The sequence below is a fragment of the Psammomys obesus genome, unplaced genomic scaffold (assembly GCF_907164565.1).
Source record: "Psammomys obesus unplaced genomic scaffold, mPsaObe1.curated_primary_1811, whole genome shotgun sequence".
Lineage (NCBI taxonomy): Eukaryota > Metazoa > Chordata > Mammalia > Rodentia > Muridae > Psammomys > Psammomys obesus.
This window is the reverse complement of record NW_026585797.1, coordinates 15,872,666-15,889,174: the sequence shown is the minus strand read 5'-3', so window position 1 is coordinate 15,889,174 and position 16,509 is coordinate 15,872,666. Positions and strand designations below refer to the sequence as shown.

The 16,509-nt window shown below is 42.7% G+C and overlaps 1 protein-coding gene across 1 annotated transcript in view; it reads right to left on the bottom strand.

Moving 5' to 3' along the window:
• The window catches only part of Map3k5 (mitogen-activated protein kinase kinase kinase 5), a 190,096-nt gene that overhangs the window by 46,005 nt on the left and 127,582 nt on the right, over positions 1-16,509 (bottom strand). The window contains exons 13-15 of the mRNA XM_055599285.1: positions 14,730-14,825; positions 11,877-11,958; positions 1,707-1,840 (exon numbers count right to left, since the gene is read on the bottom strand). Of these exons, the coding sequence (XP_055455260.1) occupies positions 1,707-1,840; positions 11,877-11,958; positions 14,730-14,825 (312 nt within the window). The remainder of the gene's footprint in view (positions 1-1,706; positions 1,841-11,876; positions 11,959-14,729; positions 14,826-16,509) is intronic.

Here is a 16,509-nt window from a genome sequence, read left to right as displayed (position 1 = left end):
GGCTAGTTCAAAGCTTACAATACTAATCAAGAGTCCAGCTGAGCTAGGGGTAAACACTCCTCTCCAACATGGAAAACGTTCTAAGCGATCAGCAATTTTCACTAATGTAAGTGCCAAGACATAAATGAGGATGAACTAGTAACTTTTCAGGTCAATCAATTGGGCTATAATCAGAAAATTGCAAGAAAATTGTATATTTTTTTACTAGCTATAAAAATATGAGAAATGATGGCATCAGAGACACTGCATACACCTGGCCTGGAAAAAACTACTAATCTGTAAGTTTCTTCAAGCTCAATTATCTGCTGTTAATCACCTAGACTATTATTTTTCACTTTTTTTTTTTTTTGAGAAGGTGGTCTCAATATATGGTTCAGGCTAGTTGGCCTATTATGGATAGATGGAATCGTTTCTTCAAATATGCTTTCTGTCCCTCTCCTCTTTTCCCTGTGGTGACCCATTAACTATTGTCTGGTTTGTAGCTGTTGCACAGTTCTTAGATATTCTGTCCCCCACTTCTTTTTTGTAGCACATCGTCACCTACACCCACGCACTCTGGAAGCAGCGCAGGTACCTTTGCTGGGACAGGGCTCCCAACCTCTTACAGTTCTTTCCTTCTGTCCCAGGATCCCTACCTTGGAGCGTCTGTCATATCTATCCCTGCATGCTGTCTATTTCACTCAGAAGAATCAGCATCTTAAATCCCTAGTCTGCTAACTCCAACTTGCCAAATCTGGTTCTGGTTTTGATACTTGATAATGTTCTCCGGCATGTTTCTGCCTTTTAGCATGCCTTGGGTATCTTTTGAAAGGTAAATGTGATATTCTGGCCGAGAGAATCACAGTATACAGGCCTTTCCTGTAGAAAGGGTGGGCTGCGGTAAGGGCAGGGGTGGCAGAGGAGGGGTGAGAGTTCTCTAGCCTTGTGTCTCAGGGACTGAGGCTGCTAGGACTAACAAACAGATGCTTCTTAGTCTCCCACTTCAGTGAGCTACAGTGCTGGGCTGGATTCTACCATGTTCTTTCCCCTCATTTGGACAGGCTGAGAATAGGCCTTAACGACCAGACACAAACACAAACACACCGTATTTATAAGGAAGGTGTGGCAGAACATAATAGCCTAACACTCACATCCAGGGGTTGCCCGTGAGTGGGTGTGTCCCCCAGGATTTGCAACCCTCTAGACTCTTCCGCACTGCACCTCCAGCACTTTGCTGGCCAGAGTCCAGGTTTTCCAGCCCACACTGGTTCCCATGAAGTTCCGGCCACAGTGAGTTGTGATTGTCTGAGCTCACCTCTCCATCTTTCTAGGTCAGGGAGCAGTCTCCTGTCTTCCCCGATGGAGCCTAAAAGAGCTGTTGGCTACTCGATTTGTTCAGTGATCTGCAGACTGGAAACCATGGCTGTGCTTCTCCATCTCCTGTTATGAACCTCTTCGATCCAACAAGACCCAAGCCTGACACATACTGGGTCATTTTCCTTTCTGCTCCCTGAAAGCCATTCCCTTCTCACCTAGTCTTTTTCCCTCCTCAGCAGGTCTTGTACGAATCACTAAGTGAACAGAACAAACCTGAAATGGAATTAGGAAACTCCATGATGGAGTTTCCAGACAGTTCCGACAATCAGACTATCACCAAGTATTTTCTACCATACTGTTTTAACCCCAAGCACCTTAGAACAGAGCTTTAATACCAACAGTTACCATACCTGCTATCTCTCTCCGGGATTTCCTTAATAGCAATTCTGACCTGGTTGCTCAGGTCCCGACCTGCGTAGACTATCCCATAAGTGCCTTTTCCTAATACGACTCTGTCACCATTTTCATCATATTCGTAGTCATACTGTAAGAGGTGATGGGAGGGACGGAAGATTGGAACATTAGTTGAAAGAGTCATTTAAAACACCATTTTTAAATTGTTTGTTTCAGGCAGGGTCTTGCTATATAATATAGCCCAAGTTGATCCTGAATGCCTCACGCCTCTCCTTCCCAAGAGCTGGGAATTCTGATACTACCAAGTAAATACTAGGTCTTTTCACAAACATCCTCTTTATTTTAATAAGAGCTTTACAAGTGAAATAGTAAGACAAACTTCTTAGGGGACAAGAGTAAGTAACATATCTATTTTATATATTATATATTTATAATATTTGTTAGATATTACATATAAGCCATTACATATAAAGCTATATATAGTATTTCTATATATATATATATATATATATATATATATATATACACACACACATATGATATAGATATCATAAAAGCACAAGGAAGAGCCATTAGTGAAGAGGAAAGGGACCAGTATGTGGGAAGAGGAAGGCTGGGGTTATCCATAAAAAAATATAATGATCTAGATGATGAGAATATCACAGTGAAAGCCATTATTTTGTATACTAATTTAAAAAAATTAATAAATAAAATAGGAAAAGTTCCAAAAGTATTTTTAAAAGATTAGCAACTCCTTTAAGAATAAAATAATAGACATTGGCAAGACAAGGCAGGCAGCACGTTCTTGTTTGATAACCCATGTGGCAAAGAGCACGGAGCTTTGTAGTCCAGGGTGCGAAGGTTTTCTTCAGGAAGCCACACACAATCTTTCCCCAACCGGGTCTCGATTTTCACAGTCTACCTGGCACTGCATCTGTCATTTGCTACCACCTCCAGCTAACCTCCTCCCTCCTATTACCAGCCTTGGGTGCTACCGGAGCTCTTCACGCACTGCCACAACAAAACCACCAAATGAGCAGGAGGAGGAGAAAAGGTGGAGGACCAAGCAGCTGGTGGTGGAAAAGAGTGCTTTCCTTTTATTTTACCTTCAGTCTTACAAGATGAGGTGTTTTTTTTTTTTGTTTTTGTTTTTTTTTTTTTTTGTTTGTTTGCTGGATCAAAATGAGACAGTTTATAAAGAAGAAAAAAGTGCTCTGGGGAATGGCTGTGAACCTGGGATAGAGAGAAGACTCAAAAGCTCTAAGGGATTTTTAAAATGAAAAATAGAGGAAACACTTATATCCTGAGCCTCCAAGGGTCAGGCATATTGGTCAAATACGGAAACTAGATCGAAGTTAATGAGAGGCACAGAACACTTCATAGAGACCACCTCAGACCTGGAGGCAGTACATCAAAAGACGCAGCACACAGACAGGCAAGACTCAAGCCCTGGACAGGAACTGTAGCCTTCAGACCTTCTGATGATCAGGCCATGTAAGAGGAAGAACTGAAGCAGGGTGCAGGCAAGAAAGGGGGAACCTAAAGACAAGCCCCTCACTATCGACAGCCGTCTGTGGTGCAGATCTGGCAACAGATTTACCTCATGGAATGATCTCTGCTATATGCTTTAAAAAACAAAATGATTTTCTTTACATTTAAAAGCCAAAAAAATTAACATTAAATGCAGATGGGACACTTGGTCATGAATTTTTATGTTTGTTAAAAAATGGCCTTGAGATACACGCAGCATACCTGATAAACTTACAAAGAAAAACAGACAAAAATCCACATATCTGACACTATTTTTTTTGAGACAGGGTCTTGCTATGTAGCTCATTAGCCCTGAGCTCACAATTCTCCACCCTCTACTTCTTGCCTGGAGGGATAGACTGAAGGCAAGTACCACCACACCTGGTTAATTCTAACAAACAAATTTAAAGTAGAGACTCTAAAGACACTGAAACTGAAAAGTATATACATAAAGAAATAAGCTGAGAAATTTTTAAAATAAGAAAGAATAAAGCAGACTAGAAAGATTTGGAACCAAATGCAACTTTTCTAGAAACTGGGTACTAAACAGGAGACAGAAATAAACTTACACACAAACATGATACAGCAAAATGGAAAAATACCAAATAAAACACCAAAGACAGTGGAGATTATAAAAGGAAGCACGAGGCCAGGGAGATGATCAGTGAGCATGGTTACTTACAGTGGGAGCCCACGTGTCCTGAGCTCAGTCCCACATGGCAGAAGGAGAAAACTTAGATGCAGTTGCATGTATTCTTGGCATACACACTGTGCTGGCTAGTTTTATGTCAACCTGACACAAGCTGATGTCACCTGAGAGGAGGGAACCTCAATGAAGAAAATGCCTCCATAAGATCGGGCTGTAGGCAAGCCTGCATGGCACTTTCTTAATTAGCTACAGATGGGGGAGGGGCTAGCACATGGTGGGCGGAGCCATCCCTAGGCTGGTGGTCCCGGGTTCTATAAGAAATCAGGCTGAGCAAGCCATGAGGAGCAATCCAGCAGACAGCACCCCTCCATGGCCTCTGCCTCCAGGGTCCAGCCTGTTTCAGTTCCTGCTCTGACTTCCTATGATGATGAACAGTAATTTGGAAGTGTAATTCAAATAAGTCCTTTCCTTCTCAACTTGCTTTTGATTGCTTCATCACAGCAATAGTAACTCTAACCAAGACATATACATACAAAATAGATGTTAAAAGGAAGCAAGATGGTGCACTTCTCCAATCCCAGAAGTCCAAGGTCATCATCAGAAACATAAAGGGTTCAAAGGGCATCCTGAGATCTTGAGATCTTGTCTCAAATAAATGAATAAATAAATAAAAGCAAAGATAAAAAGGACAAGTCTCCAACTAAGGATGGTAGTTAGATTCAGGGGACCCAACAGGCCATGCTGACCTCAGCTCCAAGTTGTTTCCAATAGGTTTTGAAGCCCTCCTTAAAGGCACTTGGGTCCTATCTCTTGGACAAATCACTCTGTTAGAGTGGAAGTGGACAGGACTCTGTCATAGACTCTTCTCTCTTAGTATACGGGCCAAACTCTTGGAAGAAGGTGTTGGTTCTTTTGATGACACTGCTGAGCGTCCACTGTGAGCCACTAGAGCTACATTTCAGAACCTTCCCTTGTTAGGAAAGAATGCCTAAGATACAGGTGAAGCAGCCTTTCTAAAGTAGAGGATCTGAGAAGTCTGCTCGAGAGAAGAGGGACATGAGGGTGGGGGTGGGGCATGCCACAAGCAGCAGGGAGCATCTAGTGATCTGCCCAGACTTAGAATATGAAACAGGTGATCAATCCTCGTTTAGAAAGACAGATGGGATGTGCATTGAACGTATGATAGGAGTCTACTGAGCGCATCTGAAAGACCCTAACTAGCAGTGTTTTCAAAGCAGATACAAAGACTCATGACCAAACCTTCAGCAGAGTACAGGGAATCATATGAAAGAAGGGGAGTTAGTATGATGGGGAAAGGATAGGAGCTCCACAAGGACCACATATATCTGGGCACAGGGTCTTTTCTGAGACTGACATTCAACCAAGAACCATGTATGGATATAACCTAGAACCTCTGCTCAGATGTAGCCTGTGGTAGCTCAGTAACCAATTGGTTTCCCATAGTGAGGGGAACAAGGACTATTTCTAACAGGAACTCAATGACTGGCTCTTTGACCTCACCACCCCCCAAGGGAGGAGCAGTCCTGTTAGGCCACAGAGGAGGGCTTCGCAGCCAGTCCTGAAGATACCTGATAAAACAGGATTGGATGAATGGGGAGGAGGTCCCCCCATCAGTGGACTTGGAAAGGGGCAGGGAGGAGATGAGGGAGGGAATGAGGGAGCGGGACACGGCTGGGATACAGAGTTAATAAAATGTATCTGATAAGAAAAAATAAAATTAAAAAAAAAAAAGAATATGAAACAGGGATCTTGTAAAGTAAGACTAGCTCAACTATACCACCCAAGGAGTTCCAAGTCTCTACACTTAACTCCTGTGGTCTAGAATCTGGCAATGCTGTGCTGCGCTGGCTGGAATCCCACCAACAAAGGCCACTGACAAAGAAACTAAACTTTGACAATGTCCCTCTCAAAGAAACAAACCTACACACGAGACTGAGAACCAACACTTTATATTATAGAACCTCAAATCTTAAAAAGAAGAAAAAAAAATCACCTTCCTCACTCAATCTCCAAAATCCTGTTTCACAGTAAGAAAAACATACGCCTGCCATTAATCTACCCATGACCAGAAGTCTCTTTTTAATGAAAATGTCAGAGTTGTGGCTTAAAGTCAGATCTTCAGAATCCAGAGTTGGTGTTCTTCCCCTAACCATGTGTGATGATTTGAATGAGAATGGCCCCCAGAGGCTCATAGATTTGCAAGCTTAGTCCCCAGTAACTGTTTAGGATGGGTTAGAAGGCCTCACTGGGGGAGGTGTGTTAATAGAGGTAGGCTTTAAGGTTTCAAAAGCCCACACCAGGCCCTATCTCTCTCTACCTGATGCCTGCAGATCACAATGTAAGTCTTGGTTACTACTCCAGCACCACGCCTGTCTACTTCCGCCATAACCCTCTGGAACTGTAAGCCTGCCCCCAATTAAATGCTTTCTTTTATAAGATTTACCTTGGTCATGGTGTGTCTTCATAGCAACAGAACATTAAGTAAGACACCATGTCACAGGGAACCCTGTCACAGAGAGCTTAAAAATGAGTAACAGTTTCATTTTCAACCCCAGCATCATAAAGATGCTCCAGGAGTGCTGTGTGTGCCCAGTCAGCATCTACTCATTTTTTCAAGTGCATGTCTGGTAACCTTGCCCTTGCAGACTCCAACCTTGTATTCGATGTAGGGAGTGAGGGAAAGAAAGATGACCTCATGTGTTCCCATGATGCTTTCTGCTCTCCTTTGGTCACTGTTACCGCTGTTTTGCAAGGGACTGACCCCAAGGTGTGCTGCCAGCAAGCGCTCTACCAAGAAGCTACACTTTGAGCTCCTGCTCACATTTCCCACAGGCCCAGTCTTGCCCTCAGCATTACTTGGCCAGCAGCGGGTGCTCAGTAACTATTTGCTTAATTAAGTTAGGCTATACTAGGAACTTTCAAAAGCAGGTGACAAATCATTTGGAGTCAGCGTCAGGTAGGGAGGTAGAGTCGGGAGGCTCAGAATTTCAAGAACAGCCTTGACTATAATTGGAGGCCAGCTTGGACTTTGATATCCTGTCTGGAAAAAAAAAAAGAGTTCAGTATCATTTTAGTTTTGGTTGAAAGTATATTTGGCACAGGGAGACTGATTTACCCTAGCGAAGAAAATATATGCTGATGGGGTTAGTCGACTTTCAGTTCCCCTCAGGAATCTAAGCATCCAAGGAGTATTTTTGTTAAACTATGTGTTAGGTATAGAAGTTGACTCCCACTGGAGAAGAAAAAAGCAGTCATAAATAAAAACAAGATGATCTTGTGATAAAAGATTTAAATAAAACCATCTCAATAGCACTTATTGCTTTGATGCTTTATTGCTTATTTTTCTGCTATGAAAATAAAGACATAAATTGAAAAGGTAATTCTGAAAGGAAGCTGTGATAGGAAGCTGGCTGTTCTGCAAGGGCAAGGAATGAATTAGCTTTGTGACCCCAGGAAATGAGCACAGAATGGGGGCTGAGTACCCAGCGAGCAAGGAGGTGTCAGTTGCTTGATGGCAACACAGAGCATCCACCCTGAGTGTCTAGAGCTCTATTAGACAACCCTTCTTTGCTAGGTGCTTAACCAGGGAAGCCTGCCTGAGAGAAAGGGACATAAGTCTAAGGCACCTGAAACAAACAGCAGGGATCATCTAAGCAATCTGTTAATGACAACTAAGGAAAGAAAAAGTGGGTGGCGAAAGACGGGAGGTCTTTTAAAAGTGTGATTACACTGCTTATGAATTTTGTATTCTATTTCTATGGCAATAGGTTACAAGTCAGTTTGTTGCCAAGGGAGACAGCAGGTGCGTTTCAAAGCAGTGATGGGAATTCATGTGGAATTATTCTCTTTTGTTGTCTGTCCAGAACAATCTAAACTGGGACTGGAAAGAGCTGGCATGGAGGCGTGGGTGACAAGGGCAAACAACAGGCTGGTGATTCACCCAGTCCTGGCCACCTAGCAAAGTCCACTTTCCTCTGGGAAAAATCACATGTAAGCCATCACCCCAAGCTGCTTTCTTAGTATTAGGTCTATACTATCTCCTTAATATGTGAAACTACATAAATAACCATCAACAGCATTAACAGGATGTCAAATGCAGGTACAAGTATCATGTATACTTGCTTCTCTCAGCTCCACACTCAACTGTAACTACGTAAGGGATGAAACCCGGGCCTCCCACATGCCAGGCAATTGCTCCACCCACGAGCTATACTTTCAACCCAAGCAGCTTTTTATTCCCCAAGAAACTTCCTGTATAAAACTTCACACTCCTCACACCCCGGAACTCTTCCAAGTCTTGCTTTGTTTGCCATGAACGTTGAGCACTATCATACCATATATTTTATTTATTTGTGTTGCTGTTTCTCCTTGGAACACTGGCTCAATGACAGCAGGGATCTACTTCTGTTTCAGTCTCTGCTGAATCCCTAGACTTGACTGAAAAGTGGGTGACCAATATTTTCTGAATGGATTAGTGGAATCCACTTGGTCCTGACAATGTAGATGGGAGATCATCCTGAACTGGAAATATCGAAGCAAAGAGCAGCCATAGGGCTTGTTGTGTATTGTGGAATGTGGGGTGGGAGGGCTTTTGTTGATGTGGCAAGACCTCCTTTAAAAACAGCTGTCACGGCTTCCTCCCAGAGGGAGATGAAGTATTCCAATGCAGATGGGAAACTCCATACACAAAACTTTGTCAAAATTCTTGGCGTTTTTCACTATATCGCTATGCTCTTTCCCTTGAAGTCCTAACTGGCCTTCTAACTATGATGCATATCAGCAATAACTCTAGCTGGCTGAGACATCACTTCAGAGCATGTTACAGCTTTCCTACTGATTAACATTTAAGGTCTGTGCCTTCTCCTGATTACCTTGCCTATTGTCACTAATGTGCAGCCCCCTAAGTACAGAACCTAAATACTCGAAGAGATGTATCTTTTTTTAGATACCCAACTGTACATTCACTCACATTTCAGATAGGTACAAAGATAGAAACAGGATCTTAACAAACCAGTTTGTCACTTGATCATTCTAAATCTGTTTACTAGTGTTTGTGAGGCAAGTCAACAGAAAGAGGAATGGTCAGGTCTTTCTCCACCATGTAGGTGTCTGAGTCAAAGGAAAGTGTTCTTTCATGGAGCTTGTCCCCACTCCACCCTCAAGGGGCCAACTTTCTCTTCATGTTCACTGGGAACGATGCGGAGACAAGTTCACAGAGCACGCTGTAGTGATGCCTCAGGCTTATGTCCCTTGATGCATTAAATAGGTACAAGTTTCGAGCACACGTGTGTGTGTGTGTGTGTGTGTGTGTGAGAGAGAGAGAGAGAGAGAGAGAGAGAGAGAGAGAGTCCCGTGTTAGCTATAAACAGTGCAGGGCACACTGCTGAATGACAGGGCAAAAAAAGCAGGTAAAAATGATAAGCAGAGAAAGGCGAGAATTAGGACAGGTTAAAAATAATTTAAAAAGAAACATGGCACCTGAGGTTCCAAAACAGAAAGCTATGGCTATCCAGTGTGTCAGCCACAACACTTGTCAAGCCACTGGGAAGCAGAGGACACAGGAAGGACTTGGCGCTGTTAGACCACAGGGTCTGCGCCTTGTGGTACTCTGAGGCATGATCCTGTGGTGTCTGGAACAACCCTGGACAGTTTGTATGAATCAGGAAAATTATTTCAAAACTGAAATCTGAGAAAAGACAGTTAAGATCTTGAATTATCTTAGACAAGTGGGAGAATTAGAGAAAGCTGATTGCTGGTAAAGTTAGAACCACAGCTCAGGGCTCCATCCAGTTCAGGGATCTCACAGGACTCTGTAGAGGAGGCTGTACCCATGCCACCACTCAATAACAACATCAGAAAGACTTCAGCTTTGAAGACGTTTTTCAAGTGCCAGGAAACCCCGGGGTTGGCTATGAATTCAGAGCTTTAAGAACCACATTAACATATCTGCTGAATGTCAACAACATCCTAAGTGAAGAGTAAAAACACAAAGGACCATCTTCTGGTCAGCCATCTTTCCCAATATTTTCATTTAGTTGGGCAAAGGTACACAAAGGCTTCATGGATTGGTATGTGTACTGAAACAAATTTGAATTCCAGTTGCAGTAAAGACAAAATAGTTGTGCACACTAGTCTCAATTGTTGTTTAAAGACAATCTTTAATTAAATTTTTCTTATACAGAATAGAGATCAAGAAGAAAAGGAATTTATTTTTGGCTTACTATACAAGGGCTGAAGTTTGATTTCTGTTTGTGGTCAGGAAGTAAAGGAATTCATTTTAATCAAGCAGAATGCTAACAAAATAACTTAAATGGGAAATGCTGAAAACATTTAAGAAACGCCATCAAGTATGTATTAGAACATTATACACTATGCAAAAATGTAAGTTAAGGCTTAATGATATAGCTGTGGCCATGAAAGGGCACTGAGAGGAAGAGCCTAGGTGGGCCTCAACATCCTCCAGTCCAGAGGATTACTGTGACCGTTCATGAGAGCTGTGCAAGTGGAGCAACTATGACAGCGACATTAGCAACAGCCGAGGCGCGACGGCAGAGTCCACAGAACCTCCCCCAGCAATACTTGAATTCGTGGACAAGCCATAACGCCCATTGAGAATATCATAGAAGTCATTTTGTGCTTTAATTATTCTGAGGAGATGCAAAGGGTGGACAAGTGAATAAGAACGTTTTCTACCATGAAAGTTTGGCTTTCCCACGCTTAGTGGAGGAGGGATGCTTTGACGAGTCAGAGCATCAGCACACGTACCTAGCAGTTTTTGAGAGGCCGGCTGACTTAACAGGACCCTCTAGATGTGCGCAGGAAAAAGCATCAGCATCCCCTTCCTTATCGGTCATGGCACTTTTGGTGGACTTGCTCAGTCAGGAAGGGCCTCTCAAGACACACACCCCATATGCTACTACCAGAGTTCTTTGCAAAGTCTTCTACTTCCCTTTCACACAAGAGACTAGGGCAAGGCAGATGAATCACAAAGCTAAGGCAATTCAACCCGTGCTATGTGGTGATATACTGAAATGAATCCCTGGTCCCCAGCCTCGTGGTTCAGCCACAAAATCAACCTTGCCTAACTACGGTTACCGCAGTTTGGCTACAATATGTACTTGTTTTTGTTAAAATGTATTTAGTTCCTCAAAGGAAAAAAAATGAGATCAAAGGTAGATAGATGTTGCTCGTTTTAAAATCCAGAAAATCCAGAAACATGTGGCATTGCAAAAGATTTTATGGATTTCCCTGTATAACCCTTTTATAACATTATTTTAGAGAGCATTCTCATTATTTTATTTTATTTTTTTACCATGACAACTGCTTTGTATCAAGTGATACTAAATTTAACACAAATAAAAGACAGACACTAAGGGTCAAAAGAAACTGAAACAGGAGCTAACAGAGCTAGTTCCAAAATCCTTGGTCTAAAAGTATTAAAGTACAGAATGTAAAATGCACACAAATAAGTATTGTTATCTATTACTCCTATGACCAGCAAGCTAATACAATGAGCAATTCATTTTTTCCAAATTATATCTACCATCTTATAGGTTTAAGAAGCATAGGCTTCCTTATCAATATAAAATTTATATAATCATTAGATAATTACAGACTCTAACTATAGGTGATAACATTAATGATTGGTTAGTACGTTCAAAATCTTCCTACAACTGTTAATCTATTGAATAACAGTTAAAAATTTTTTTTTAGTTTAGTGAATGGGATGAAATTATCAAATGATGTAAAAAATATATATACTGATTGTGGGTATTATAGTTTTGGTTTTTTTTTTTTCAGTTTCAAGTTAACGTGTCTAGCCCCTCTTATTAAGAGAAAATTTAGACTCTGACTGAGTGCCTCCATCTTCACCTGCCATTCAGTGTGAGCCTCACCCCTTCCCACCTCTCTTGAAGTCAGCTTTCAATTGCTCACTTGTGGATGGCATGTGTGATACAATCATTACCTCCAGGGAGTCGCCTTCACAGTCTCCCTCCTCCGTTCCTCTCCCCTTTTCTTCCGTGATGGTGTTCACCATTTCAAAAAACCTGCAACGAGAGTTGGCACTCATGTAATTTTAAGTGTGCAGGCATAAACCCATCACGAACTGACAGTATCTTAGGTGGAAAACTCATGTGGACTCTAAACCGACCAAACATCCCGCCTCAGCCAGGCCTCCCTCCAGTGTGTGGAGAACGTTTTCATCGGTCAGTAACTGGGCAGGCGCAGAACACGAGCCTAGTTTGTGAAGAACCAAACAGTCCGTGAATCTTAGTGAATACAATACTGTATCTAACTGACAGCCCAGCATGTTGGCTGGCCACCCCGCTAGGGAGCAACAGGAAGTGAGGTCTCTCAGGTGAGTGAGTATCACACTTTCAGATTTTTCTCGAAAGATCCTAAGCCCAATCATTGTAAGTAAATATACCCCAAATTGACTTGAGAGCAAAAACTGAGAGCCAAGAGTCTTTAAGCAAATAAACCACCAGGATCAGTGTATGTGTGTTGGGGGCTACAAGGGTGGGAGTGGGGGTAGGAATGCAAAAACAAATTTCAGCCTGGCAGGATTCTCTAGACATTTCTGGCTGCAAATAATAGCAAATGTAACATGGACCTAGGTCTCCAAGGCTAGACGAAGCCACAGAAAGGTTGAGAATGTGGACTGCCAGATCAAGACTACTGGTGCCTGTGTGACCGTGGAGAAACTCTCCACGGTCCCTGGGTGCGTAACTGTCACGCAGGAGGTACGCCCATTTCACAGGCTGGGAAGATACTCAGAGTCACACTTGTAAAGCACACACTCAGCACCCTGCAATCATAAACATTAACGCTGTCTTGTTGCCACTACTGTCATCTCATAGCAACAAAATACCCGTCTCCCGGATATTCCAGAACGTCTAGTATCCGTAAGTGTATTCTCAGTTACTAAGTATTCTGCCCGAATACTTCAGTGTTAATCATGCAGATCCGATAGGTGCAACCTGACACGCTGGTTTGAACTACGGCAGACTGGCTTACGCATACACTGTGACAGACACCTCTAATTTGATGACTTTTTAAAAATGCTTTTTAAGTTTTATTTCTGAGGTCAGTTTCCGAGCCAAGCAAATGTGTCTGAGAAGTAAATTTGTCCTGTGCTGTCTGAGTAAAGCTGAGGCCATGCAGCCACATATAAAGTATGAAGGACACTGCATGCAGGGGCTGCCGGCTTCCTAGGCAGCTCTACGCAAGGCTAGCCGCGTGGGCAGAGCAGGTTATCAAGGTGATGTTTACCTGCGCAACTCAGCACCTCTATTTCTGTGCCTCATGTTATTTGTCCAACCCACCCATTCAACAAATATCACTGAACACCCAGGGCCAACTCTACCTAAAAGGTACCGATGAACGAGGGCTGTTTAGCAGAATATTTACCAAGCTCACTTGTGCCTTTCTTTTATTATTGAAAACATTTCTTTCATACAATAGATTTTCATCATGTTTTTCATCCTCCCCCAATTCCTCCCCACTCCCAACCCGACCCCAACCTCAGAGACAGGGCTTGACTGTATTGTCTTGGAACTCACTCTGCAGACTAGGCTGGTCTCAGACCCAGAGATCTAACTACCTCTGCCTCCTGGGTGCTGGGATTAAAGGCGTGCACTCGTCGTCGCCTGCCTGGTTCCCCTCCCCCAGCTCTTATCCTCTCTCCCCACTGCACATTTCTTGGCTGTCAATGAAATGAAAACAAAACCAAACCAAACCCAATCGCACGACTGACTGGAGTCCAGACGGAAAAGGAAGCAAAAGGAGTTTCAGACATGCTTTAACCTTTGAGAGCTGCAGTGAAGGCTCACCAGCCACCAGCGGAGAGCTTTCCAGCGTGACCATCTTAACAGGATCTGCAACACAGTGGGCTGCAGGCCACTGTGTGTGTCAGGAGCACCAATCCGGATTCACACGTGCTCAGGTCACGTCCCCAGTTTTATCCTTATTGGTTAGAAGGCTTTAAGGTGGTTACCTCTCAAAAGTTTTTATTTAATTTTTTTTTTTTAACTGAAGATGGGATTTCACTAAAGATTAAAATTGATACTATGCTGGGGAGAAACCTCAAGATAAAAGCAAATCTCTGTCTACTGCATCAGTAAACCAGTCATTTATTATGGAGATTATTTGAAAAGAGGTCAATCCTCAGTGAAATTGAAGTCCAGACTGGCTTTCACCTCCACTTTGCCTTCTAGGTGGCCAGCCACCCACTTGTCTTCTGCCTCATTGCCCATCACTGTGTTCTAAGGGAATAGGAAATATTTAACTAAGAGAAATACGCCTGGGGAGAAAGATCCAAACACATGTGAAGTGCATAGATTTCTGGGAAATATCACTTTTACTGCTGTGGACTGGCTCCCTGGCTAGGTGGCCACCAGGGAATACAGAACTCTTAGTCTGATGTGGGGCTCCGGTGCTTACTTATGCTCACTAGGCAAAGGCAGGACACAGGGTTAAGAGTCACAGTTGCAGACAGCAGCTAAAGAATTTGATCATGGAAAATTGTGCCACTCATTTATAATATCTAAGTATTTAAAAAAATGAGGCAGCGTATTAAACAATCAGCCAGCTGGCTAATGTTTTCTGTGTATAAAATCCACTGGGCCTAAGCAAAGGCTTGATTTGTTAAACAGAACCCCCAACTCCAATACCGCACGCTTATAAATCAGTATCCAAAACAAAGTGTTTGTATAACCACCTTGCCATTAACTGTTCACAGAACCCACATGCTTTGTTTTACTTGAAAACAGTGATCAAGTGAAAACAGCCCTTTCCACGCCTAATAACAAATACGTACTTTTTACAGTGAAGTTCTGTGCAGAAGTAGATTTGGAAATCGTCAGAATTGTGAAGCACATAAAGAAAACAGCATCGTTCTTCAAATTTGGAGATACTGAAACAAACAAACAACCCCCCCTTTATTCATACAAATATCAATATTTGCACACTTCTCTAACGGAAAACAAACACTTCTTTTTTTTTTTTTATCCAGCCCCACTATGGCACCGTTGTCATTTATAACAAGAAGTTAGGAACAGCATTTTCAAGACTGACATTCCCCATACCATAATTCTAAAATCACTTATTATTCCCACTCATCTTTGCAGAATAGGGCTGCTCTATGGCCTTGAAAATACACATAAGCCACATGTTGGGTCTGGCATGTAAATGAGTCCTGTTTGGCATCGTACTGGTTGTTGCTGAGAGGAAGGCACACATACCAACTAGGTGGCTAGCCTCGGTGATTCTGGGCCTACAGGACATGTTCCCAGAGCCAGAGCGACAGGTCATACAGGCAGTAAAGGCTCTGACTGGCTGTAGAGATTTAATGAGGTGAAGCAAGGTAGACCAGCACTTCATTTGGACATATCAAGTACTTCAGAGGAACATGAACAGTTTTGAGTTGGTAAGTCAGGTCATGGTGGCTTATGCTAGGAGCTGGCCAATGTTTTGGGCCAGACAGTAAAATATTTTAGGTTTTATAGGCCAAACCACTCAGTTGTGCTATTGGAGCATGGAAGCCTTCGTTACAAAGGAGACAGTGGCTACTGTTCTAACAAAACTTCATTGATAAAACAAGCAAAGGTTCCCAATTTGGTCCATGAATATAACTTCTCAGGCTCTATTTAATCACCTTTGGACTCGTATTTCTTCAGTTTGGAATGCACAGCTGCATTTAGTTTTTGAGAAGTAGTCTTCCTATGTGTCTGAGGGTAAGCCTCAAACTCACTACAAAGTCCACACTGACCCGAACTCTTGATCCTCTTGCCCAGGCCTTCTGAATAGAAGGATTACGAAGCATGTGTCACCATGCCCAGATTTTATATTTTTAAACTTTTAAAGAAGAGTCTAGTCATCATCTAAGGTCAAGTGAGACCCTTTCCCCTCTAGCTATACTATTTCTACTCCAGACAGAAGGAATCTTCATGTTTCCTTTCTTCGTCACTTTTATGTCTTTGCCAAAATAGTACCCAATACGGCATACAACTGGTGCTCAAAAAAGCGCCACTTACTTCAACTGGGCACATTCTGAGGGCGTGCAGGCAAAGTGCCGACCTAGCTGGGTTGTTTCTTGCTTTGTCTCTTTCTTTACAGAGGAGGAAGCCGGGAGAAACAGCCCGTCTTTGAAGTCACAGACCGGAATTCAAGTTTCCTAACATGTAAAGCAGCCATGACCAGGTGGAGGCATTCTGTATACAACTCATGAGTCACAAGGATTGTAAGGAAGGGCTGCCAGGCCTAATTACCAAGAGCTAATTCATCGTAAAACAGATCTGATGAGGTGAACTGCAGTTACTGCCCTAGCCAGATTGCTGAAGAAGGCAGCAATAAATAAAGAGTACCTTGCTAATGAGTGGTTTAGGAATTAAATGTTAAGAGTGCAAAGCTTTATTTGAGAAGGTATTGATTGGAAAGGCATGACTCAGCCTCTAAATCTCGCTTGTTTCTTTTTGGATCACTCATGAGGTAACAGGTAGTTCCACCAGGCACACCAAAACTGCCTGTGACTCACCGCTCTACCGGTTTATGCTCTAACAAAACCAATTACTCTGATTGCAAAAGCAACAGGATGTTGC